The following is a 24875-nucleotide window of genomic DNA, read 5'->3' as shown; positions in this document are numbered from 1 at the left end:
AGTGATGAAAATGGTGATAGTGATAAAAAGGGTGATGGTGGTGATTATGGTGGTGATGGTGATGGTGATAGTGATGAAAATGGTGATAGTGATGAAAATGGTGATGGATATCCTCCACAGGTAACCTTGCTCAACCCAGACGACGAAAGCAGGCCATTCAATCTCCCTGTGAACGAAATAAAGACCTTTGACCTCCCTGCCCGTGATACTATCATGGATGCAGGGTCAATAAAGATCAAAGAGCGCACCTTTCCCTTCATTACCCTCAAGTTCACTCTCGAAGTCGGCTTTGTCGGGTCCGATAGAGACTTGACTCACTTCACGCATAGCCACAGCGTCTGGATAGAAGTAGAAAAGTCCTTGCTGTATGCTGTCATTAGAGGTTAGTCGTGTTATCGAATGGCGTAGGTCTATCCCTGATACATATGGCAACGCCCTATTCGCTCTAGATACTCAACCAATAGTAGAAATCAACGGAATTCGTTAAAGTTATTATAAACAATTATCTGATTAGTTTTTAGTGATTCCACTCGACATTGATTATCCCGGATATCACTAAAACCGAATTCAATTTTTTTTATATACACTGATTCAGTAAAACACACTTTCATTTATTTCCGATTTGCACAAATTCCCCCACTTCTCACAATCGAACCTTTCGCCCTAGGCCAAAGATGCATTGCGCGCGTAGCTTGCTGATAAGTGCAGACCCTCAGAGTGCTTGATTCTCAGAATAAAGCTCGCGCTTTTAGCCAATCAGAATCGACATAGTGAGCACAATGTATTCATATAAGTGCTTTTCTAACATTATTTCTACTCTTCAGGCGGCCAGCGTAAGTCAGTGGGTTACGAGATGGATATGCTTCTTGATGGCTCAGAGTCCAAGGACCCCGACAATCCGACCAACACAACCGGGATTGTCTACACGTGGTGGTGTCGTAGAGATGAAGAGAGCTTTCCATCAGCTTTCGACGCGCCTAACCCTACCGGGGGATGCTATGGAAACGGGAATTACCAACTCAACGGCTCGACCTCAGAAATCTCTGTTTACACAGGCGCTTTCCTTCAGAACGCCGTCTATGTGTTCAGAATCAAGGTGGTTAAGGAGGAGCGTGAGGCTGTGTTTGATCAGTACATCACCATACTGCCCGGACAACCTCCGACTATGAACCTCAAGTGAGTTTGATAGTCGTGTTTAGTGCTTGTGATGGTAATAATGTTGGTAACGGCGGTGATCGTGTTTAGTGCTTGTGATGGTAATAATGTTGGTATCGGTGGTGATCGTGTTTAGTGCTTGTGATGGTAATGATGTTGGTATCGGTGGTGATCGTGTTTAGTGCTTGTGATGGTAATGATGTTGGTATCGGTGGTGATCGTGTTTAGTGCTTGTGATGGTAATTAATGTTGGTATCGATGGTGATCGTGTTTAGTGCTTGTGATGGTAATTAATGTTGGTATCGGTGGTGATCGTGTTTAGTGCTTGTGATGGTAATTAATGTTGGTATCGGCGGTGATCGTGTTTAGTGCTTGTGATGGTAATTAATGTTGGTATCGGTGGTGATCGTGTTTAGTGCTTGTGATGGTAATGATGTTGGTATCGGTGGTGATCATGTTTAGTGCTTGTGATGGTAATAATGTTGGTATCGGTGGTGATGATGGTCAAGGTGGTGGCGATGATAGTGTTACATGTAATGGTGGTGGAAGTGGTTATGGTGCAGAAAAATTGATGTTGAGATATGACACATGGACACTCTCGTGACCGTAACTTAGCTTCCGTTATAGCGAGCCAGCGATAACGGGAACTGTTATTCAGCGTATTTCGGTCTCGTCGGGGTTCGCACTTCAGTCCGTAATAGCGTGGCAGCCGTTGACTTTATGATGATGATCGAATGAAAAATCAGATTGTGGTGATTTTGGATTGTTGTGTTGAAGTTATTTTTTATAATGGTGGTGATGACAAGAGTGGTAGTCACATCATGATGATGATGATGATGATGATGATGATGCTGCTGCTGCTGCTGCTGCTGCTGATGATGATGATGATGATGATGATGATGATGATGATGATGATGATGATGATGATGATGCTGCTGCTGATGATGATGATGATGATGATGATGATGATGATGATGATTGTGGTTGTGATGATGATGATGAGGTTAAGGGTTGATGACATGGTTATGGTATGTTGATAGTAGTAGCCAAGGTGATTCTCTTACTCTTTTTGTTCGTCTATGACCAGATGTAACTTCAACTGCCTGGCCAAGACCAACCCCATCGAGCGTCTGGTCATGGAGACCACTTGCCAGGACTGCAAGCCGACCGACATCCTGGGATATGAGTGGTCCCTCCACCGCCTGCTTCTCGGCAAAGACCCCGACCAGATTGACTCCTGGGAAACCATTAACCCTACAAGTTGGGCAGTCAACACCTCTACTGGGATCGACAAGGGCAACTTGGTCATCAACTCACATTTCCTTGAACCGAGTCGTAGCTACTTCCTTCGTCTGAATGCCTGGAAACCGGGAGGGTACCCAGGAGGTTTTGTCGAGCACAGGTTTACCGTAAATATCGCACCTACAAGTGGTTCCTGTAGTGTTGATCCTTTGGAAGGCTTTGCATTGGATACAACATTTCAAGTGAAGTGCGACGGATGGGATGATCCTGACACTCCTCTTAAGTACCTTGTAGGTAAGATCTCGTTTCTTTGGCATAGATTACATCCAACTACCAACCATGAACATCGTAGGGATAGCTCCTTCCTTGAGTTACTAGGACTCTAACTTGATCCCCGTAGTAAGTACCCTGTAGGTACGACCCCCCCCCCATTTGTTATTGCAGGACTCTAACACCCCCTACACTCTTGAGTACCTCGTAGGTACGAACCCCTCCCTTGTTATTGGAGTACTCTAACACTCCCCCTACCCTCTTAAGTACCCCTTAGGTACGAGCACCCCCATGTTATTGGAGGACTCTAACAATCCCCCCTACCCCCCTTAAGTACCTCGTAGGTACGAACCCCCCCCCCTTGTTATTGGAGTATTCTAACAATCCCCCCTACCCCCCTTAAGTACCTCGTAGGTACGAACCCCTGCCTTGTTATTGGAGTATTCTAACACTCCCCGCTACCCTCTTTAAGTACCTCGTAGGTACGAGCCCCCTCCTTGTTATTGGAGTACTCTAACACTCCCCCCTACCCCCCTTAAGGACCTCGTAGGTACGAACCCCTCCCTTGTTATTGGAGTACTCTAACACTCTCCCTACCCTCTTAAGTACCCCTTAGGTACGAGCACCCCCATGTTATTGGAGGACTCTAACAATCCCCCCTACCCCCCTTAAGTACCTCGTAGGTACGAACCCCTCCCTTGTTATTGGAGTATTCTAACACTCCCCGCTACCCTCTTTAAGTACCTCGTAGGTACGAGCCCCCTCCTTGTTATTGGAGTACTCTAACACTCCCCCCTACCCTCTCAAGTACCCCTTAGGTACGAGCACCCCCATGTTATTGGAGGACTCTAACAATCCCCCCTACCCCCCTTAAGTACCTCGTAGGTACGAACCCCCCCCCCTTGTTATTGGAGTATTCTAACAATCCCCCCTACCCCCCTTAAGTACCTCGTAGGTACGAACCCCTCCCTTGTTATTGGAGTACTCTAACACTCCCCCTACCCTCTTAAGTACCCCTTAGGTACGAGCACCCCCATGTTATTGGAGGACTCTAACAATCCCCCCTACCCCCCTTAAGTACCTCGTAGGTACGAACCCCCCCCCCCCTTGTTATTGGAGTATTCTAACAATCCCCCCTACCCCCCTTAAGTACCTCGTAGGTACGAACCCCTGCCTTGTTATTGGAGTACTCTAACACTCTCCCTACCCTCTTAAGTACCCCTTAGGTACGAGCACCCCCATGTTATTGGAGGACTCTAACAATCCCCCCTACCCCCCTTAAGTACCTCGTAGGTACGAACCCCTCCCTTGTTATTGGAGTATTCTAACACTCCCCGCTACCCTCTTTAAGTACCTCGTAGGTACGAGCCCCCTCCTTGTTATTGGAGTACTCTAACACTCCCCCCTACCCTCTCAAGTACCCCTTAGGTACGAGCACCCCCATGTTATTGGAGGACTCTAACAATCCCCCCTACCCCCCTTAAGTACCTCGTAGGTACGAACCCCCCCCCCCCTTGTTATTGGAGTATTCTAACAATCCCCCCTACCCCCCTTAAGTACCTCGTAGGTACGAACCCCTCCCTTGTTATTGGAGTATTCTAACACTCCCCGTTACCCTCTTTAAGTACCTCGTAGGTACGAGCCCCCTCCTTGTTATTGGAGTACTCTAACACTCCCCCCTACCCCCCTTAAGGACCTCGTAGGTACGAACCCCTCCCTTGTTATTGGAGTACTCTAACACTCTCCCTACCCTCTTAAGTACCCCTTAGGTACGAGCACCCCCATGTTATTGGAGGACTCTAACAATCCCCCCTACCCCCCATAAGTACCTCGTAGGTACGAACCCCTCCCTTGTTATTGGAGTATTCTAACACTCCCCACTACCCTCTTTAAGTACCTCGTAGGTACGAGCCCCCTCCTTGTTATTGGAGTACTCTAACACTCCCCCCTACCCCCTTAAGTACTTCGTAGGTACGAACCCCCCCTTGTTATTGGAGTATTTTAACACTCTCCGCTACCCTCTTTAAGTACCTCGTAGGTACGAGCCCCCTCCTTGTTATTGGAGTACTCTAACACTCCCCCCTACCCCCTTAAGGACCTCGTAGGTACGAACCCCTCCCTTGTTATTGGAGGACTCTAACACTCCCCCCTATCCTCTTTAAGTACCCCGTAGGTACGAGCCCCCCCCCCATGTTATTGGAGGACTCTAACAATCCCCCCTACCCCCCTTAAGTACCTCGTAGGTACGAACCCCTCCCTTGTTATTGGAGTATTCTAATACTTCCCGCTACCCTCTTAAGTACCTCGTAGGTACGAGCCCCCCCATGTTATTGGAGGACTCTAACAATCCCCCCTACCCCCCTTAAGTACTTCGTAGGTACGAACCCCCCCTTGTTATTGGAGTATTTTAACACTCTCCGCTACCCTCTTTAAGTACCTCGTAGGTACGAGCCCCCTCCTTGTTATTGGAGTACTCTAACACTCCCCCCTACCCCCTTAAGGACCTCGTAGGTACGAACCCCTCCCTTGTTATTGGAGGACTCTAACACTCCCCCCTATCCTCTTTAAGTACCCCGTAGGTACGAGCACCCCCATGTTATTGGAGGACTCTAACACTCCCCCCTATCCTCTTTAAGTACCTCGTAGGTACGAGCCCCCCCCCCCCCCCCAATGTTATTGGAGGACTCTAACAATCCCCCCTACCCCCCTTAAGTACCTTGTAGGTACGAACCCCCCCTTGTTATTGGAGTATTTTAACACTCTCCGCTACCCTCTTTAAGTACCTCGTAGGTACGAGCCCCCCCTTGTTATTGGAGGACTCTAACAATCCCCCCTACCCCCCTTAAGGACCTCGTAGGTACGAGCCCCCCCCTTGTTATTGGAGTACTCTAACACTCCCCCCTACTCCCTTAAGGACCTAGTAGGTACGAGCCCCCCCACCTTGTAATTGGAGGACTCTAAAACTCTCGCCCCCTACCCCCTTAAGTATCTTGTATGTACGACCCCCCTTTTTTTGGAGGACTCTTACACCCCTCTCCCTACCCCCGTTAGTACCCTGTAAGTAAAACCCTTGCCTTGTTGTTGGAGGACTCTATCACTCCCCCCTACCCCCTTAAGGACCTCGTAGGTACGAGCCCCCCCTGTTATTGGAGGACTCTAACAATCCCCGCTACCCCCTTAAGGACCTCGTAGGTACGAGCCCCCCCCCTGTTATTGGAGGACTCTAAAACTCCCGCCCCCTACCCCCTTAAGTACATTGTATGTACGACCCCCCCCCCCCTTGTTATTGGAGGACTCTATCACCCCCTCCCTAACCCTTTAAGTAGCTCGTAAGGAAAACCCTCCCTTGAGATGGAATGATTCTCACCTTTGAGAAGCACGTTTTTAGACCTGTCCCCCAGACGACACTATTCACCCTCGGCCTGTTTGTGAGTTTGCTTCCCTGACTCGCAGAGTTACGCAATGGCGCGGACATTGTGCCCATCTCGGATGGCTTTGAGCCGTACACATCAGCTGTGTTCCCTCTTGGCAAGGAAGAGAACAACTACACCCTCACGGTCAATGTAAAGGTCATGGATAAGTTCTTCCTGGATGCAACAACCAAGTTCAGTGTCAGGGTAAGATATGTTTGCCATAGTAGATAAAAAAACTGCATTATGTCATGATAAATCTCCATGACACATCAAACGATTTTGGATTCGTGTCCTTGATACTGAGCTCAAATCGCAGACGTCAGAACGACTAGGTGACTAGCCTATTCCTGACGCTTCTCTTATCTCTTTTAAGGTAACAGAGCCAATCACAATCGATTATAACGAGGTAGGAGGAAGTGTTGCCTCGGCTGCGGGGTCCGGTAACGCCCAGGAGGCTACACAAGTCACGAATGCTGTCTGCTCTGTACTGAACGCCAAGGCCTGCAAGGAAGAAGACGATCCAAATGCTAAGGATGCCCGGGCTGACGTAAGTAAAGCTTTCACGTACTCTCGTAATTTCAAAACCGTCACATTCTCCCGATGACCTAAGAATGTCACTCACTCCCTAAATGCTCAAGACTCTAATGCTCTCTCTCAGATTACAAAAGGCTGTCACATCCTCACCAAGTTACGTTGGACTGTCCAATCGTCGCCCGCTTACGCTAAGGAGTTTTATTCTTTATAACGAAAGACTTGCCACACTTGTCAAAACGTGAGACTGTCACACAATCTTAGTTCACTTAAAACTATCACGCATTCTGGATGTGCAAATCAATTGTTTTAAACAAAAAGTGTGTCTCAATTATTTGTGGCACCCACCCTTTTCACCCTATCCTTCTTCTGATTTTGCTGTGTTTTATTCATTGTATTTACAAAGTTTCCTTACTTTTTTTCTCAGTTCCGTGGCGAGGTAGCCAAGTCGATGAGTACGTTGCCTGTTGACTCGTTCGACGGGGCGGCACAAAAGGGCGAGGCACTGAACGGGCTCACGGCAATGCCAGACGAGATCAAGGAAGATGCGCAGGTACGTGTATCTGGATCCGATGTGGATCAGAGTTATCAATCTAGCTCAACTCAAGTCACGGATATATTCGCATAGAATGCAGGGGGTCCTGGATAGACTGTGGAACTGTATATAAAGACATCTCTAAATGCTGCTGCGTTACTTGGGTGATGGGGCCTAATCAAAGACACCTTTGATACTGTCTCTATTTAAAATTTTTAGACAATTTATGCTTTATCGTTTTGGATTCCTGTATCTGACTAAAATTGTACCAAAATGTATCATTTTGCCAATTTGATAAAATAGCGGCTGGCAGCTACGCTTTAGAGTATTATTTGTTAAGTTTTCTATAACATCTTATCCTTCTCCTAACCATCTTGATGTTGACTGTGCACATTTTAGGACAGCAAAGCAATTACTCTTTTTGTCCTTTTTCCGGGAATTTTTTAAGTTGCATATGTAAATATTAACAGTGTAACAATGAACCTTAGAAATACTTCATAACCCTCCAAATAACGTCTTGCCAGGAAGCGGTGACGGATGCGATGAACGAGATTGGAGACTTCCTGACCAAAGACAATAGCGGTAGGAATCTGGACAACACTGCTAAGAGCCTTATTTCTGGAATTGGTAACATAGTTGGCGCGTCCAGTAACACGGCCAAGAAGGCGCTAAACTCCACCTGTGGAGACCCGGTAAGTCCAGTGATACAGCTAAGAATGCTCTAAACTCCAATGGTGGAGACCCGGTAAGTCCAGTAACACGGCTAAGAAGGCGCTTAACACCAGTGGTGGAGAACCGGAAGTCTGGGAACAACGCTAAAATGGCGCTAACCAATAAATCTGGCAACAACGCTAGAAAGGCGCTAAACACCAATGGTAGAGAACCATTAAGTCTGGCAACAACGCTAAGAAGGCGCTAAACACCTTATTTTTTAAATTATCCGACATAAAGTCATCCGACTTTATCACTATGTCCACCAACAACACCACGAAATGTCGCTTTTTAATGTTATCTGACTTGTCTTCGTCTTTTACTCGTTAGTCTAAAAGCACAAACAACACCAAGAAAGCCTTAGACCTTGTCGAGATAGTTAGTAGCGCATGTATGAAACAACTGGTCGCAGGAGACAAGCCAAAAGCCATCAAGACCGATAACATTGACTTGGCAATAGGACGCAAGGATCTTAGTGATCTAGCGAACGACGACGAAGATGAAAGCGAGGGGGATACCGGAGGATTCAGCCTGCCAGATCCCGCTATGCTGTTCGGTGGAGCTAATGCATCAACTGAAGAGGGAGCAACAAGTGGTATCGGATCAACTGTGAGTGACTCCCTGTATTGCTTTCACATTACTCGTAAAGCCTTTTTTGCTGACAGAGAATAGACGTTAGACACAGAACGTTCTGTGAAGAAGAGCTATTTTTAAACTGCAGAGTAATTCCTACAAATTACTTGAAATGAGAAAAAAATCAACTTTTATTATTCTTTTTCATTTTCTGATTTTTCTTTCTTTTCTTCTTTCTTTTTCAACGCTTGATTGACCCTTCCACCTTCCTTTTAATTGTTGCACTCATCGCGACACAACGAACAACTTTGATACGGCTGACAGCACAAGATTTTCGTGATTCTTCTTCTTAATGCCAGATTTTGTTACGTGATCTTCAAATATATAGCTTTGTACGCTTTCACGCTCAAATTAACAGGTTTCCAATTATTTTTATAACGCATTAACCAAATCCTGCATTTAATAACTCTTTACAGTTCTTTTATGATCTTGCAAGCATTTTAAGCTTTGTCGTTTTCTTTATCAATCAAATCATCCTTGCGCATTTTCTCACTGCACAGATGACAGCCATGGGTGATAACCCTTTCCCTGGTGGCAGCGATGATCTCAACTCCAAGACCATCGGCTTATCACTCACAGATGGTAACGGTAACCCGCTAGACCTCGCGGGACAGACCCTCGAGATGTACGTCCCGCGGGATCTCAAGAAAAACCCGTTGAAACCGATGGAGCTGAACCACTTTGGCCCTAATGATCCTGTTATGAGAGTACACAAGTAAGCTATTCCTTGTTTTCGGTGTAATAATTTTCAGTGAAAAATTAAATATTGGAAGATAGTCATATTAAAACAAGTATGGTTATGTAATTATGCGATCGTTTCCTCTTTTATCTGTATTGGTTTTGAAACTGTGCTGACAAGTACCAAACTTGTTTAATACAAGCAATTGTGCATATAGGTTTAACCGAACAACCAATCTTACCGCCATCGCTGTGGAGATCCAGCCTTTCGACCCCCAGATCAAATTCCGCATCCATGTCCGATTCGAGACACGTCCCTCGGCCACCCACTTCCACTGGAATCACACCTTCCCGAGTCTAGAAGAAGCGGCCAAAATGAAGAGACGGCCACACCCCTTCACCTTCGTCATCAACCACGTGGTATTGCGTGACACGTTACTAAGTAGTAACGCAAGTGATAATGGGACCGTGTTCAACAGCACGATGGGCTCATACTTTTTGGGTATCAAGGCCATCAATAAGGACAGTTTGAGTAGCCCCAACACTAGCTACGCCATGAGGATCTACCTACCGGCGTGCAAGTCATTTGATGAAGACACTAACACTTGGACCACGAACGGATGTGTGGTACGATCTTAGCAACGTTGCTAGTGTGCATTTGTTGATGTTGTTGTTTTTGTTGTTCTGATGTTAATGCTAGTGTTGTTGTTTTTATTGTTGATCTTGTTATTATTGTTGTTCTGCTGTTCTTATTCTTGTTATTGCAGTTATTATCGTTTTTTGTTGCAAGTGCTGCTGATGTTATCTTAGGGTTGTTGTAGTTTATATTGTTGGTCTTGTTTATTATAGTTGTTCTCACGTTGTTATTCTTATTGTTGCAGTTGTTATCGTCGTTGTTTCTATTGCTGCTGATGTTCATGTTGCCGCTACTTCTTTGTTTCTCGTTCTTGTTTCTATTGCTGCTGATGTTCATGTTGCCGCTACTTCTTTGTTTCTCGTTCTTGTTTCTATTGCTGCTGATGTTCATGTTGCCGCTACTTCTTTGTTTATCGTACTTGTTTCTATTGCTGCTGATGTTCATGTTGCCGCTACTTCTTTGTTTATCGTACTTGTTTCTATTGCTGCTGATGTTCATGTTGCCGCTACTTCTTTGTTTATCGTTCTTGTTTCTATTGCTGCTGATGTTCATGTTGCCGCTACTTCTTTGTTTATCGTACTTGTTTCTATTGCTGCTGATGTTCATGTTGCCGCTACTTCTTTGTTTATCGTACTTGTTTCTATTGCTGCTGATGTTCATGTTGCCGCTACTTCTTTGTTTATCGTATTTGTTGTTCTTTTTTTAATTGCCAAGACTTCTTTATTTCAACAGGTCGGTAACAAAACCCGCGCGAATATCACCCACTGCGTGTGCCGACCAGGCGAAGACGAACCCGAGGACATGGACCCTACAGCTGTCCCCCCCGGCGCAGCTATAGGCAATGCAGCGTCTTCCACTGGAGACGACACCTCGTCAGGGGGGCCTGTTCGCGTCAGACGCTTCAAGCGGAAAAAGGTCTTCAAGCTTTCACTAGCGAGTAAGTGGCACTTGTCAGTCCGGTTGCAGTATCCGGTGTGTGTAATGTTGTGAGAATTACAAATTTTTATTCGTATCCGGTGTGTGTAATGTTGTGAGAATTACAAATTTTATTTTCATTATCTCTTTGAAATCAGTACAAATAACTATTCGCCATCTATTTATCATCGGCTGAATCAGGGAAACTGTTGCGACATTTTTTATTAAACTTGCTAAACGAAGTACTAAGCTTTAAGATGTCCCTACATATGATAAAAACAAGAAAAAAGACTTGATGACTAGGGCTCTTTGATAGAGATTGTTTTGTGTTAATAACTGGACTCCTCTTCTGTAATAACGTTTACCGTCACCAGGTAGTTTCTTTCCCGCGCCGAACCCCATCGACTTCGATAAAGTGTTCGCAAACGTGAACTTTGCCGAGAATCCGATCGCGCTGTCGGTTGTGCTTAGTATATTTGGCGTCTACCTCATCCTCGCCATCTACTCGCGCCGGGAGGACAAGAAGGATATCGAAAGGGTGAGAATATGCTGCTAATTGTTGTATAGGAACATACATTTAAGGGATGACAAGACTGCTACTGTGTTTCACTGAATTCGGTTATTTCATTGAATATTTCGAGCCATTTTCTTTGGAAAAGGTAGAACTATGTTTGGTTTGTTTGTACTCAAACACATTTAGTTTTTCTCAGGTTTACGCTCACCCTAAAAATTTTCGAAAAATGTTTATCTGCCGTGGATTTGACTGAAACTCAAGATTTTATTAGGTGCGAAAGTGTTAAAAATAAGAGAGTAAATATAGGACCTCATGACTTTTAGAGGCGCATTACAGCGAAACTAAAATAGGGTAAAAAGCAACAAACTTTTAAAATGTTTGTACCCTGAATTCCTCCGATTTTCGTATAATTTGGCAGAGATGTAGAACAATAGCCTCGCTTTAAAGTGGTCTCTCATTTTTTTAAATATTCCGGCCAAATTGCCGGAAATAGCCAATTTTGCATACGGCAACTTTAAAATAAAATAGCTCTTGAATGGAATATGATATGGACAAAATGAGATACCCTTTTGAAGATTGATATGCGCTGATGAGAATAAGATGTAGCGTGAGCGCGTAGTAACGGTACCAGCATTTTCGCTGAAGACAACAGTATGATTCTGCGTATTTCGGCCCCTAACTAAAAATATAACAAAAAATCCTCATAGAAAAAAAAGACAAGGGTAGATGCTTAATTATATTACGAATCAAGGTTTGTGCAGTTTTTTGCTTTGACCAAATATTTGTCGGTAAGTATAACCGTAACCTTATTTTTATTCTATTGGATTGATTTCATGATTTCAGATTGGTTCCATGGTTTAATATTTCCACAGGCTGGTGTTACTCCACTGGAAGATAACGACCCGTCTGACCGCTATCACTATGAAATCACAGTCTACACAGGTTTCGGCAAAAAGGCCGCCACTACTGCGCAAGTCTCGTTCATCCTCGCAGGCGACGAGGGCGAGGGAGAGCCCCGGATTCTCAAAGATCCCAAAAGGAAGACCTTTCAAAGACGGGGCATCGACGTGTTTCTCGCCACGTACCCGGAGAGCCTCGGAGAGATCAACTACCTTCACATCTGGCACGATAACACAGGTAAGGGATCACTATATTTTCAATATTTTTTAATAATAATATGCCTTCTAAAACCCGCCTTACACACATGTAAAGGTACCATTTATTTACCACTGTAGTTTTGAAAATCTTGAATTCAGATGGTCTTCCAACTTCTACACAAAATTCAATGTTCTGTTATTTATTTATTTATTATTCATTCATTCATTCATTCATTCATTCATTCATTCATTCATTCATTCATTCATTCATTTATTTATTTATTTATTTATTTAGCGTCTTTTTGGTAACGTCATCAAACATCAAACATCTTAATGGGTTTTGATTGGTTAAAATCGTATGTATTTGAGACACTAAGTGTGAGTTTGCAAAAGAAAAAAAGATAAAAACTTTTTTTACGTCATTAGCTCAACTAAAGATATTTATATTCTACTCGCTCGGGAGGTAAACAGAGCCCTATTCAACTGCACTGCTGAACTGGGGACTACTTGTGAATGAATATTATAAATTAATACACCTATTTCAATAAAGGTTGTCAATGCAAATGGCGATTGGCAAATGGCAATTTGTTACCATGCATCTCGAAGAATATCGATAAATCAAAACAATTATCCATTAAAGGTTACCAATGCTTGACTCTGACATTGCTGGACTTTATTTAACACCTTAAATTTTACGAATAATTCGTACCCATAAGCCATTCTTCATTTGCCATTCGCCATTTGCACTGAAAAACTTTTGTGAAATAGGTGTATATGAGTCACGTGACATTCCTAACATTGGAAATATGGGCATATTAGACATTGTCTCAATGTCATCCGTAGCGAATAGAAATGTTCCTGATCGTGACCCATCGAAGCCTTTTCTTAGTTGGGGATGGGATGTGATTGCTCCATGTAAATACTTGTCATTCTTCCTATTACAAGGTGATGTATTTTTGTGATATTAGGGAGGTCACCCTCGTGGTACCTAAGCCGAGTAATGGTTGAAGACATCAACAACGACAAAAAGTACATGTTCATCAATGAAAGCTGGCTGGCCGTGGAGGAAGGCGACGGCACTGTGGACCGGCTCATCCCGGTTGCAGGAAAAGACGAAATGACCAGCTTCAACCACCTCTTCTACTCTACAACTCAGAAGAATCTGGCCGACGGTCACTTGTGGTTCTCCATCTTTATGAGGCCCGCGCGCAGTCGCTTTACACGTCTTCAGCGAGTTTCGTGTTGCCTGACCCTACTCTATTGCTCCATGTTGGCAAACGCTATGTTCTATAACATCGGAGGTGAGACAGATCCCTCACAGACTCTTCAGATTGGACCGCTTGCTTTCAGCCCAGCGCAAGTGGGCATCGGTATCATGAGTAGCTTGGTAATCGTCCCTGTCAACATCTTCCTCGTCGCTGTGTTTAGGGGTGTCGAGCCGATGCCGACCCCGGCTGAGTTGAAGGAGAGGAAGAGCCGTAAGTATTGGTGGTTCTACGAGATCTTTTTCTGCTTCTTCGACCGCAACCCGAAAAAGAACGACTTCATTCAGATTCTGCACAAGAACCACAAACCCGATGATTTCCTAGACCTCAGCTCTTCGAGTCGCACAAATCTCGCTTTCAACGACAGCTTGGATCTTGGCCTTGGTGACGATGACATCAACTTTAGGATTTCCAAACAGGAGAAACGAGAGGAGATGGAGAAGAAACAGAAGAAGAAAAAGAAGAAAAAGAAGCAACTGCCGTACTGGTTTCTGTACATCGCGTGGGTCGTGTGTGGTCTGACTTGCTTCACCTGCTCCTTCTTCGTGGTGCTCTACGGTCTCCAGTTCGGTCATGACAAGTCTGCTCAGTGGATCTCCTCCATGTTAGTGTCGTTCTTCCAAGACGTACTGGTCAGTCAGCCGATCAAGGTGGTCGCCATCGCGCTGATCATCGCCGCAATCATCAAGAAGCCACCAGAGGAGGAGGATGATGGCGACAAGAAGAAGCTGGAAGATGAGGACTGGATGCACGATGACGGAAACTCCGGTGAGTTCCACATAATGCGATTATTCTCGCTCTTGGAAGGATATTCCGTATTCCCTTTTTAAGCACCCTACAATTCAGTTGTTCATCATTATCCTTATCTCAGTAGGATTTTCTGTATTTCACCCCACGTCCGTAAGCGTCCATAGTGTCAATTTTACACTTCATTTACTCGTGGGATCTTTTTCTAGGTTCAGTCTCACACCACTTTCTAGCGGTTTTATTAGTTATCCCAAGTAAAGTTCTTGAGAATCCTGCATTGGCTAATAGGTGACGTGAGCTGAATCCTGATCTCCGAGAGCAATGAAGTATTTCAGGCTACATACATGTGTAAAGTTTCCCATAGTTTATTTGGCACCATTACAAATTCTCAATAATTTCGGGGATAATTTTCATTGTGCGTTTTTCCAAACAATGAAGAATATGTTTTAAATATTTGTAGTTTAAGTGCGTGTTTATAACGGTTTTATAACCGTACAAATTGAATTATCTCTGCGTGAGCGTTTCAAGATTTACGAAAAGCGCTTTTTGATATTACCTTATCATGAAAGAATCTGCACCCTTGGTCGCTACATTAAGCGTCTCCTAACAACTTTTTTCCCTTTCAGAGAAACGAGACAAGAGAATGAGACCAAAGGGACTTATTCGCCTGAAACCGCCCAACAAAGAAAAGCTAGAGAAAGATCGTCAGCAAAGGTAGCTTAAAAGACTTTTTTTTTCTCTACTTGGGTTTTTTTATGGAGCTCACCTTTGTCTTTACGTGAGCTGCCTTCCTAGGGCGTTATTTTAAACGCGTTTTGTTCTAAATAGATTAGAGATCCTCAGGGGACAAGTCCTGGGACCGAGTTTATGAGAAGGGAGTTTTCTTTTCTGTCAATCCATATTTTGACAGAACCACCCCTCTCCATACAGGTGCCTCGCCCCAAAGGTTTTTGCAAGCGTTTGTTCCATGCCTTCACTACAATGTGATGTTTCGCTCTAATAAGAGCGCAAAAGTACTTTTTTTGTTATCAAAGGGTCCTCTTTGAATGATTACCCTATTGTTTTATTTCCAGGTTCAAGGAGATGAAGATGAGTGCCATGATCAAGGAGGTCACACTCTACACGTTCTTTGTGGCCTGCCTTTGCATTGTCAGCTACTCTCACAGGGATCCCACCTCCTTCCAGTTCAGGCAGTCAATGTACAACACGTTTGTTTCTGGAACTTACGGCGGAGTGCGTTCTTTCGATTCGGTGAGTGAACGCGCCAAGCAGCCACGCCTCGTGCCTCCCACGTATGCCTCTCGTTCTTGCTCTCGGGGGATGTGTTTGAATATGTTCCTTCTCTTAGATACGAAAGTTATAACGTTTTTATATAAAAAATGTCATAAAACTGAAAGAATATGACAGATTTGGTTTGAATCAAAACCGCTGCTATCATTGATGCTGTTCCAGTGCTATGACAATTTCTGTAATGTGACGTGACCTATATTTTGTACCTATGTTAAAAATTGCGAAGCGCAGAGCTGGGTGGTCTTGCTTCATCAAATATTACAATCACTTTTGTTTAGTATGTATTTCTGATTTGTCATGTTGTTTTGTAGATTGGAAGCCGCGAGAATTTCTACGACTGGGCGAAGACCACACTCATGACCAGCTTGTTCAAGAACACGTGGTACAATGGCAATCCGTACGACGTGGGCTTCACTGGGGATGGCATCGCTTACGTGGTTGGCGGGGCGAGGATGAGGCAGTTGCGCGTAGAGAAACGTAAGACTCTTGGCCTTTGTTACTCTCTAGTGTCTTTAGTCTGCAAGACGCGTACAGTATTGCACGTAGAGAAACGTAAGACTTCTTGGCCTTTGTTATTCTCTAGTGTCTTTAGTCTGCAAGACGCGTACAGTATTGCACGTAGAGAAACTCAAGACTTCTTGGCCTTTGTTATTCTCTAGTGTCTTTAGTCTGCAAGACGCGTACAGTATTGCACGTAGAGAAACGTAAGACTTCTTGGCCTTTGTTATTCGCTAGTGTCTTTAGTCTGCAAGACGCGTACAGTATTGCGCGAGGGAAACGCAAGACTTCTTGGCCTTTGATTTTCGTTAGTGTCTTTAGTCTGCAAGACGCGTACAGTATTGCGCGAGGGAAACGCAAGACTTCTTGGCCTTTGTTATTCTCTAGTGTCTTTAGTCTGCAAGACGCGTACAGTATTGCACGTAGAGAAACGTAAGACTTCTTGGCCTTTGTTATTCGCTAGTGTCTTTAGTCTGCAAGACGCGTACAGTATTGCACGTAGAGAAACGTAAGACTTCTTGGCCTTTGTTATTCGCTAGTGTCTTTAGTCTGCAAGACGCGTACAGTATTGCACGTAGAGAAACGTAAGACTTCTTGGCCTTTGATTTTCGTTAGTGTCTTTAGTCTGCAAGACGCGTACAGTATTGCGCGAGGGAAACGCAAGACTTCTTGGCCTTTGTTATTCTCTAGTGTCTTTAGTCTGCAAGACGCGTACAGTATTGCACGTAGAGAAACGTAAGACTTCTTGGCCTTTGTTATTCTCTAGTGTCTTTAGTCTGCAAGACGCGTACAGTATTGCTCGAGGGAAACGCAAGACTTCTTGGCCTTTGTTATTCGCTAGTGTCTTTAGTCTGCAAGACGCGTACAGTATTGCACGTAGAGAAACGTAAGACTTCTTGGCCTTTGTTATTCTCTAGTGTCTTTAGTCTGCAAGACGCGTACAGTATTGCACGTAGAGAAACGTAAGACTTCTTGGCCTTTGTTATTCTCTAGTGTCTTTAGTCTGCAAGACGCGTACAGTATTGCACGTAGAGAAACTCAAGACTTCTTGGCCTTTGTTATTCTCTAGTGTCTTTAGTCTGCAAGACGCGTACAGTATTGCACGTAGAGAAACTCAAGACTTCTTGGCCTTTGTTATTCTCTAGTGTCTTTAGTCTGCAAGACGCGTACAGTATTGCACGTAGAGAAACGTAAGACTTCTTGGCCTTTGTTATTCTCTAGTGTCTTTAGTCTGCAAGACGCGTACAGTATTGCACGTAGAGAAACTCAAGACTTCTTGGCCTTTGTTATTCTCTAGTGTCTTTAGTCTGCAAGACGTGTACAGTATTGCGCGAGGGAAACGCAAGACTTCTTGGCCTTTGTTATTCTCTAGTGTCTTTAGTCTGCAAGACGCGTACAGTATTGCACGTAGAGAAACGTAAGACTTCTTGGCCTTTGTTACTCTCTAGTGTCTTTAGTCTGCAAGACGCGTACAGTATTGCACGTAGAGAAACGTAAGACTTTTGGCCTTTGTTACTCTCTAGTGTCTTTAGTCTGCAAGACGCGTACAGTATTGCACGTAGAGAAACTCAAGACTTCTTGGCCTTTGTTATTCTCTAGTGTCTTTAGTCTGCAAGACGCGTACAGTATTGCACGTAGAGAAACGTAAGACTCTTGGCCTTTGTTATTCTCTAGTGTCTTTAGTCTGCAAGACGCGTACAGTATTGCACGTAGAGAAACGTAAGACTTCTTGGCCTTTGTTATTCTCTAGTGTCTTTAGTCTGCAAGACGCGTACAGTATTGCACGTAGAGAAACGTAAGACTTCTTTGCCTTTGTTACTCTCTAGTGTCTTTAGTCTGCAAGACGCGTACAGTATTGCACGTAGAGAAACGTAAGACTTCTTGGCCTTTGTTATTCTCTAGTGTCTTTAGTCTGCAAGACGCGTACAGTATCGCACGTAGGGAAACGTAAGAATTGTCTAGTGTATCAAGCCTACGACCTGTCAATTTGCAAAACGCGCATAGGCTCTTGGCTTTTTTTCCCCGTTATTCTGGTTTACTTGCAAATGTACTGTTGATGGTATATTTAATTTTATCTTCGTGTTCTCGTTCAGAAACGTCATACTGCTTAGATTCAGTACATTGTTTTCTTTTCCCTGTCATTCCCGTTTTAAAAGCTTATTTCTAAATTTTGTTTCAGATTCCTGCGAGGTTCCGTATCAGTTCAACAAGCTTGTCCATAACTGTAAGACTTGGTATGGCTTCTTTGCCGAGGATACAGGCCAGTATGACATAGCCTGGGAGCCACTGAAAAATGAGTCTCTCTACAAGCCACCATTTACCTTCAAATCATGGGAGTTTTACGAATCGGCGGAATTGGACTCTATGCCGTTTATGGGTAGGTTAACATTTTTTTTAATTATTACAAAGCTTTTTGTCCAAAAAGGCTCAAGTATGCAGCTACTACTACAATATCGGGAAAATTTCCATCTTTTTTTTTTGAGTTTTTGTTTTTGGTAGAGTTAGAATGGCACACTACTAAGATTAGATAATAATATAATAATAATAATAATAATAATAATAATAATAATAATAATAATAATAATAATAATAATAATAATAATAATAATAATAATAATAATCAGCATTGTTTCAGGTTTTCTATGGGGGAATATGCACTACGCGCGTTGTTGTCTAAGTTAGAATGACACTGCTAAAATGAAAAAAAAAGTAATTTTGATTTTTCAGGCTTTCTTTTGACTCTAAAGGTGTAAAATTAATTAGTAAGAAAACAAGTTCAAGCGGCGACGTTTTAAACTACATAGATACTTGAGCCGTTAGCGAAAGCCTATGTTTCTATTAGAAAAGTGTTAACGTCTAATTGTTTGATACGCGCGGATCGAATGCTTTTCTTGATCAGAACTTATATTGTGTCTACTGGCAGACTGCCCTTATAAATTTATATATAAATTAAACGCGCATGTTTTTTCCAGCATACGTTTCAAGCTATGGCGGCGGTGGGTACGCGGCCGAGCTGGGTCAGACAGAGGAACACGCGTTACGAGTCATCAAAACACTCGAGAATAACACTTGGATCGACTCGCAAACGCGCGCGGTCTTCACAGAAGTGTCCACGTACAACCCAGTGTCTAACCTTTTCTGTGCCATGACTTTCGTGGTAGAGTTCCTTCCCACAAATGGTGTCTATCTGTACATGGATCTCAAAGTGTCCAGGCTGTTCGCTACCGGGGGTGGCTTTGAAACGTTTCTCGTCGTTTGTGAGTTTCTTGTGGTTGTATTCTTCCTGATTTTCATTTACCAGGAACTCAAGCAGCTCTACCGAATGAGGAAGGCATACTTTAAGGATTTCTGGAACAACATCGAATTCACCATGGTTATTCTCGTGCTTGCCAGCGTGTGCATGTTCCTGATGAGGCTGAAACTCGTGGAAAGCGCACTGACCAAACTTGAGAAGCAGGGTAACACGTTCGTGAGCTTCAGCCGAGTGTCGTCTTGGAGCGAAGCCTTCATGATTGTAGTTGCCTTATTGGTTTTCACGACATGGCTCAAAGGAATCAAACTTCTTCGGTTTAATCCGAGGATCCTGATGTTGACCAGGACCCTGAAAGGCGCGGCAGGGCCTCTGGCAACCTTCTCTGTGGTCTTCCTTGTCTTCTTCATGTCCTACGCGTTGTTTGCTTTTGCTGTCTTCGGTAAGGACATCCAGTCGTTTTACAATTTTGTCACGACTGCTGAATCCGTGATGGGACTTCTTTTGGGATCCTTTGATTATGGAGAGATAGAGGAAGCGCAGCCGATCTTGGGTCCGATTTTCTTTTTCACTTTTATGGTATTTGGTAACTTTATTATCATGAACATGTTCTTGACGATTATCATGGACGTATTTGCCGAGGTGAAGGAACAGCTGTCCGAGCAAAACGACAGCGAGTTCGAGGTGGTCGAATTCATGGTTCGGAGATTCCGAAAGTTCACCGGAATGCAGCCGAACAAAGTGAACATGGAGGATGCGGAGGACAAAAAAGAAATGGAGGAAAGACTCAAAGAGGACATGACGGTGTTTAAGGTGAAGAAGAAGAAGAACCGCCACCGCAAGTTGCAGCCCATGGACCTCGTGGCGCAGAGGTTTTCGCGGTTGGACGACTCCCTCAAGGGATTCTGTTGCGATGAGTGGGCAGAGGAGCGCATGCTAGATGATATCGTGGAGCGCAAATGGGGTATTAACACCGACGAGGTTAACAGGTAAAGAATAACAAACACAATGCTATTTACAGGCTCAACCAGAGAGGCTGGCTGCACCTTGTGGGGCCTATTATTTCATCTAGTCAAACAAGTTTCCAGTTTTACGATTCAATTTTTTTTTCTTTTGATTATAATCTTTGACTGGGAGGATACCAGTTGCTTCCTTGAATTTCAATACACTGCCTCAGATCTTCAAACCGGCTTTTTCTTTCAGATCCGCTCAGTGTGAGCTGAAGCACGCCGAGCAGCAAGAGGCGTTCCGATTGGACATGTACGCGGCGCTTGACAACTACGAGGCTTCCCCCACTGATGAGGACGCCTTCACCTTCAGTTTCCCGGATGGAGAATTCAAACGAGACTTGAGCGAGGCTTAAACCTTTACAATATGCATGCGGGATGTTCCACCAGTTCAGAAGCAAGGCATAGCCAGTCTGTACATAATGCATGCCGGATATCCTATCAGTCCACCTCGAAAGCAAGGCTTAAACGTGTCCATAATGCATGCATTATATTCGGCCATTTCAGCCTTTTCCTATTGATACTACATGTTATACTTAGCTGGCTCTTGAGTCTGGAGAGAGGGTCTCGGAATTTACCATGAATTTACTTTTATCCTGCTTTAAACGAGTCCGATTCTATTGAAACTTAAAAAACCCTGTATTTCAATCAAGTAATTGTTACCTATTTATGTTTTGACAAGGGCTTAACCAATTAAGCTTGCTTGAATTTGGCATTATTTAAGTCATTTTAAGCCTTACTGTTTTCTTTTATATTTTTGCAATCATTTGCCGTTTTATTTGTGTTCATTTGAGTCTTTATCTTAAAACTGTACTGAACTCTTGTATTGAACTTATATTATAGCAATATTACTAATATATCCTAAATACACTTAACAGAGCCTCGATGCAATATTGGATTGGATTGGATTTTTTAAACAGCATAGCAGACTTTACTTTAAAAACTAATTTATCTCTAAAATAGTTTTGTATTTTATTGCAGAACCATAATTCGAACGCATTTCGTGGTAAAATGGGTTTTCTTTGTCATAAAACCAACATCCACCGCTTGGAAGAAGTCTCAGTTTGCGGGGCTGGGTGAAAGGAACTTTTTTAATAGCTTTTGGTCGTTGTTTTGCGCATAATTATGAATAAGAATTTGAAAATGATAGTACTGGCAAATCTTCTGTGTTTCCATATGGTCTCAACCTATCGTAAAGTGGTTTCCATATGATCGCAATCTATGGTAAAGTGGTTTCCATACGGTCGCAGCCGATAATTAAGTGGTTTCCATATGATCGCAACCGATGGTAAAGTGGTTTCCATATGATCTCAATCGATGGTAAAGGGGTTTCCACATGATCTCAACCGATGATAAAGTCGTTTCCATATGATCACATTCCGTTCGTTTAGTGGTTTCCATATGATCGCAACCGATGGTAAAGTGGTTTCCATATGATCGCAACCGATGGTAAAGTGGTTTCCATATGATCGCAACCGATAGTAAAGTGGTTTCCATATTATCGCAACCGATGGTAAAGTGGTTTTCATATGATCGAAACCGATGGTGAAGTGGTTTCCATATGATCACATTCCGATCGTTTAGTGGTTTCCATATGATCGCAACCGATGGTAAAGTGGTTTCCATATGATCACATTCCGATCGTTTAGTGGTTTCCATATGATCGCAACCGATGGTAAAGTGGTTTCCATATGATCACATTTCGATCGTTTAGTGGTTTCCATTTGATCGCAACCGATGGTAAAGTGGTTCCCATATGATCGCAACCGATGGTAAAGTGGTTTCCATATGATCACATTCCGATCGTTTAGTGGTTTCCATATGATCGCAACCGATGGTAAAGTGGTTTCCATATGATCGCAACCGATGGTAAAGTGGTTTCCATATGATCACATTCCGATCGTAAAGTGGTTTCTATATGATCACATTCCGATTGTAAAGTTGTTTCATATGATCGCAACAGATGGTCAAGTGGTTTCCATATGATCACATTCCGATCGTTTAGTGGTTTCCGTTTGATCGCAACCGATGGTAAAGTGGTTTCCATATGATCACAACCGATGGTAAAGTGGTTTCCATATGATCGCAACCGATGGTAAAGTGGTTTCCATATGATCGCAACCGATGGTAAAGTGGTTTCCATATGATCGCAACCGGTGGTAAAGTGGTTTCCATATGATCGCAACCGATGGTAAAGGGGTTTCCACATGATCTCAACCGATGATAAAGTCGTTTCCATATGATCACATTCCGTTCGTTTAGTGGTTTCCATATGATCGCAACCGATGGTAAAGTGGTTTCCATATGATCGCAACCGATGGTAAAGTGGTTTCCATATGATCGCAACCGATAGTAAAGTGGTTTCCATATTATCGCAACCGATGGTAAAGTGGTTTTCATATGATCGAAACCGATGGTGAAGTGGTTTCCATATGATCACATTCCGATCGTTTAGTGGTTTCCATATGATCGCAACCGATGGTAAAGTGGTTTCCATATGATCACATTCCGATCGTTTAGTGGTTTCCATATGATCGCAACCGATGGTAAAGTGGTTTCCATATGATCACATTCCGATCGTTTAGTGGTTTCCATTTGATCGCAACCGATGGTAAAGTGGTTCCCATATGATCGCAACCGATGGTAAAGTGGTTTCCATATGATCACATTCCGATCGTTTAGTGGTTTCCATATGATCGCAACCGATGGTAAAGTGGTTTCCATATGATCGCAACCGATGGTAAAGTGGTTTCCATATGATCACATTCCGATCGTAAAGTGGTTTCTATATGATCACATTCCGATTGTAAAGTTGTTTCATATGATCGCAACAGATGGTCAAGTGGTTTCCATATGATCACATTCCGATCGTTTAGTGGTTTCCGTTTGATCGCAACCGATGGTAAAGTGGTTTCCATATGATCACAACCGATGGTAAAGTGGTTTCCATATGATCGCAACCGATGGTAAAGTGGTTTCCATATGATCGCAACCGATGGTAAAGTGGTTTCCATATGATCGCAACCGGTGGTAAAGTGGTTTCCATATGATCGCAACCGATGGTAAAGTGGTTTCCATATTATCGCAACCGATGGTAGAGTGGTTTCCATATGATCACATTTCGATCGTAAAGTGGTTTCCATATGATCGCAACAGATGGTAAAGTGGTTTCCATATGATCGCAACCGATGGTAAAGTGGTTTCCATATGACCGCTACCGATCGTAAAGTGGTTCCCATATGATCACATTCCGATCGTAAAGTGGTTTCCATATGATCACATTCTAATCGTAAAGTGGTTTCCATATGATCGCAAGCGATGGTTAAGTGGTTTCCATATGATCGCAAGCGATGGTTAAGTGGTTTCCATATGATCGCAAGCGATGGTTAAGTGGTTTCCATATGATCGGAAACTAGACCTTAGGCACTTATAAAGAAAGAGGTCATGACCTCAGGCAACGGGTGTCTATTATTGTAAATGTTGTTTTTTTCCTCATTGGAAATGTCAACTTTTTTGCTGTACAAGGCATCATACCCCCCCCCCCCCCACCTCACCCCTCATCTATGCACGTGTGTAGAATAATAAATGAAGACGCATGAATTAATAATATTAACTTCAACCCTGCTAATCCTACTAAACAAACAGTTTTATACTGCGACTTTTACCCTCTGTTATATCACTGTTAAACCACAAGCTACAATGTTACTATGATTATGGTACAATAAATCACTGATTGGCATGGAATATCTCTGGCTTTACTATTACTTTTAATAAAGAAAAAGTACTTAAAGCAAAATTATTATCTTTGTCATGGAGGGTTGTCACTTTCTTGAAATTGAATCCAAAAATTGTCATTGGTGCAAGCGCAGCTTTGACTTTCATTCCCCACCCCTTCCCTCCACAGTAGTTATATTGATAGCGGTTCCTTCAAACAATTCTGTCGCCCCCTTTCCTGGGTTAGCGTTAAGAAATTATAAACACTCAAGGAGGAACGGCGCTTTTAATGGAAACTTGAACACCCCATGGGCGGAGTAGATTGAATTAGTCTTTTGTGCCTTGTGCTAATGTTTCTTTTTTTAACGTTTTAGGTATTCTCAATGTTTTCAGTGGGATTTCATCACCGATTTGGCATATCATATGGTCGGTCTCAGACAGTACATCTGTCTGTCTTTATTTTTTACCAATTGTGTGGCGATATTCGACAATGTATCACAAGTGAAAGAGCCTAAATCCTTGTGCGCTTGTCTTTTTCGTTTCCTATCATCTAGGTCACCCCCTCCCCCTCCCCCCCCCCCCCCCCCGCTGGATCACACCGCGGGCGTGATGAGTTACACCATCCTCGGTAACCCAGGGAGTCGAGGTCAGCGGTACGAGGCGGCGGAGGGGGGAGGGGTGGGAGAGAAGAGAAAGAAGGGCCCATTCCTCCTCCGCTTGCCTTGTTCCGCCTCGTCCTCACGCATGTGACCTCTACGCCCTGGGATCCCGAG

General features: G+C 43.6%; 1 protein-coding gene across 1 annotated transcript in view; it reads left to right on the top strand.

Moving 5' to 3' along the window:
• The window catches only part of LOC5502920 (polycystic kidney disease and receptor for egg jelly-related protein), a 30866-nt gene extending 9318 nt beyond the window's left edge, over window positions 1–21548 (top strand). The window contains exons 7-26 of the mRNA XM_048726741.1: window positions 121–382; window positions 825–1176; window positions 2243–2691; window positions 6121–6284; window positions 6454–6627; window positions 7039–7164; window positions 7671–7838; window positions 8188–8466; window positions 8991–9205; window positions 9387–9795; window positions 10538–10742; window positions 11095–11258; window positions 12107–12371; window positions 13300–14364; window positions 14970–15057; window positions 15417–15594; window positions 15945–16110; window positions 18311–18508; window positions 19104–20370; window positions 20585–21548. Coding sequence (XP_048582698.1) covers window positions 121–382; window positions 825–1176; window positions 2243–2691; window positions 6121–6284; window positions 6454–6627; window positions 7039–7164; window positions 7671–7838; window positions 8188–8466; window positions 8991–9205; window positions 9387–9795; window positions 10538–10742; window positions 11095–11258; window positions 12107–12371; window positions 13300–14364; window positions 14970–15057; window positions 15417–15594; window positions 15945–16110; window positions 18311–18508; window positions 19104–20370; window positions 20585–20744 — 6354 coding nt within the window. The 3' untranslated portion in view covers window positions 20745–21548. The remainder of the gene's footprint in view (window positions 1–120; window positions 383–824; window positions 1177–2242; window positions 2692–6120; window positions 6285–6453; window positions 6628–7038; window positions 7165–7670; window positions 7839–8187; window positions 8467–8990; window positions 9206–9386; window positions 9796–10537; window positions 10743–11094; window positions 11259–12106; window positions 12372–13299; window positions 14365–14969; window positions 15058–15416; window positions 15595–15944; window positions 16111–18310; window positions 18509–19103; window positions 20371–20584) is intronic.
• Window positions 21549–24875: the final 3327 nt, after the last annotated feature.

The sequence above is a fragment of the Nematostella vectensis genome, chromosome 4 (assembly GCF_932526225.1).
Source record: "Nematostella vectensis chromosome 4, jaNemVect1.1, whole genome shotgun sequence".
NCBI lineage: Eukaryota > Metazoa > Cnidaria > Anthozoa > Actiniaria > Edwardsiidae > Nematostella > Nematostella vectensis.
The sequence above is the reverse complement of the archived record's forward strand: the minus strand, read 5'-3'. Positions and strand labels throughout refer to the sequence as shown.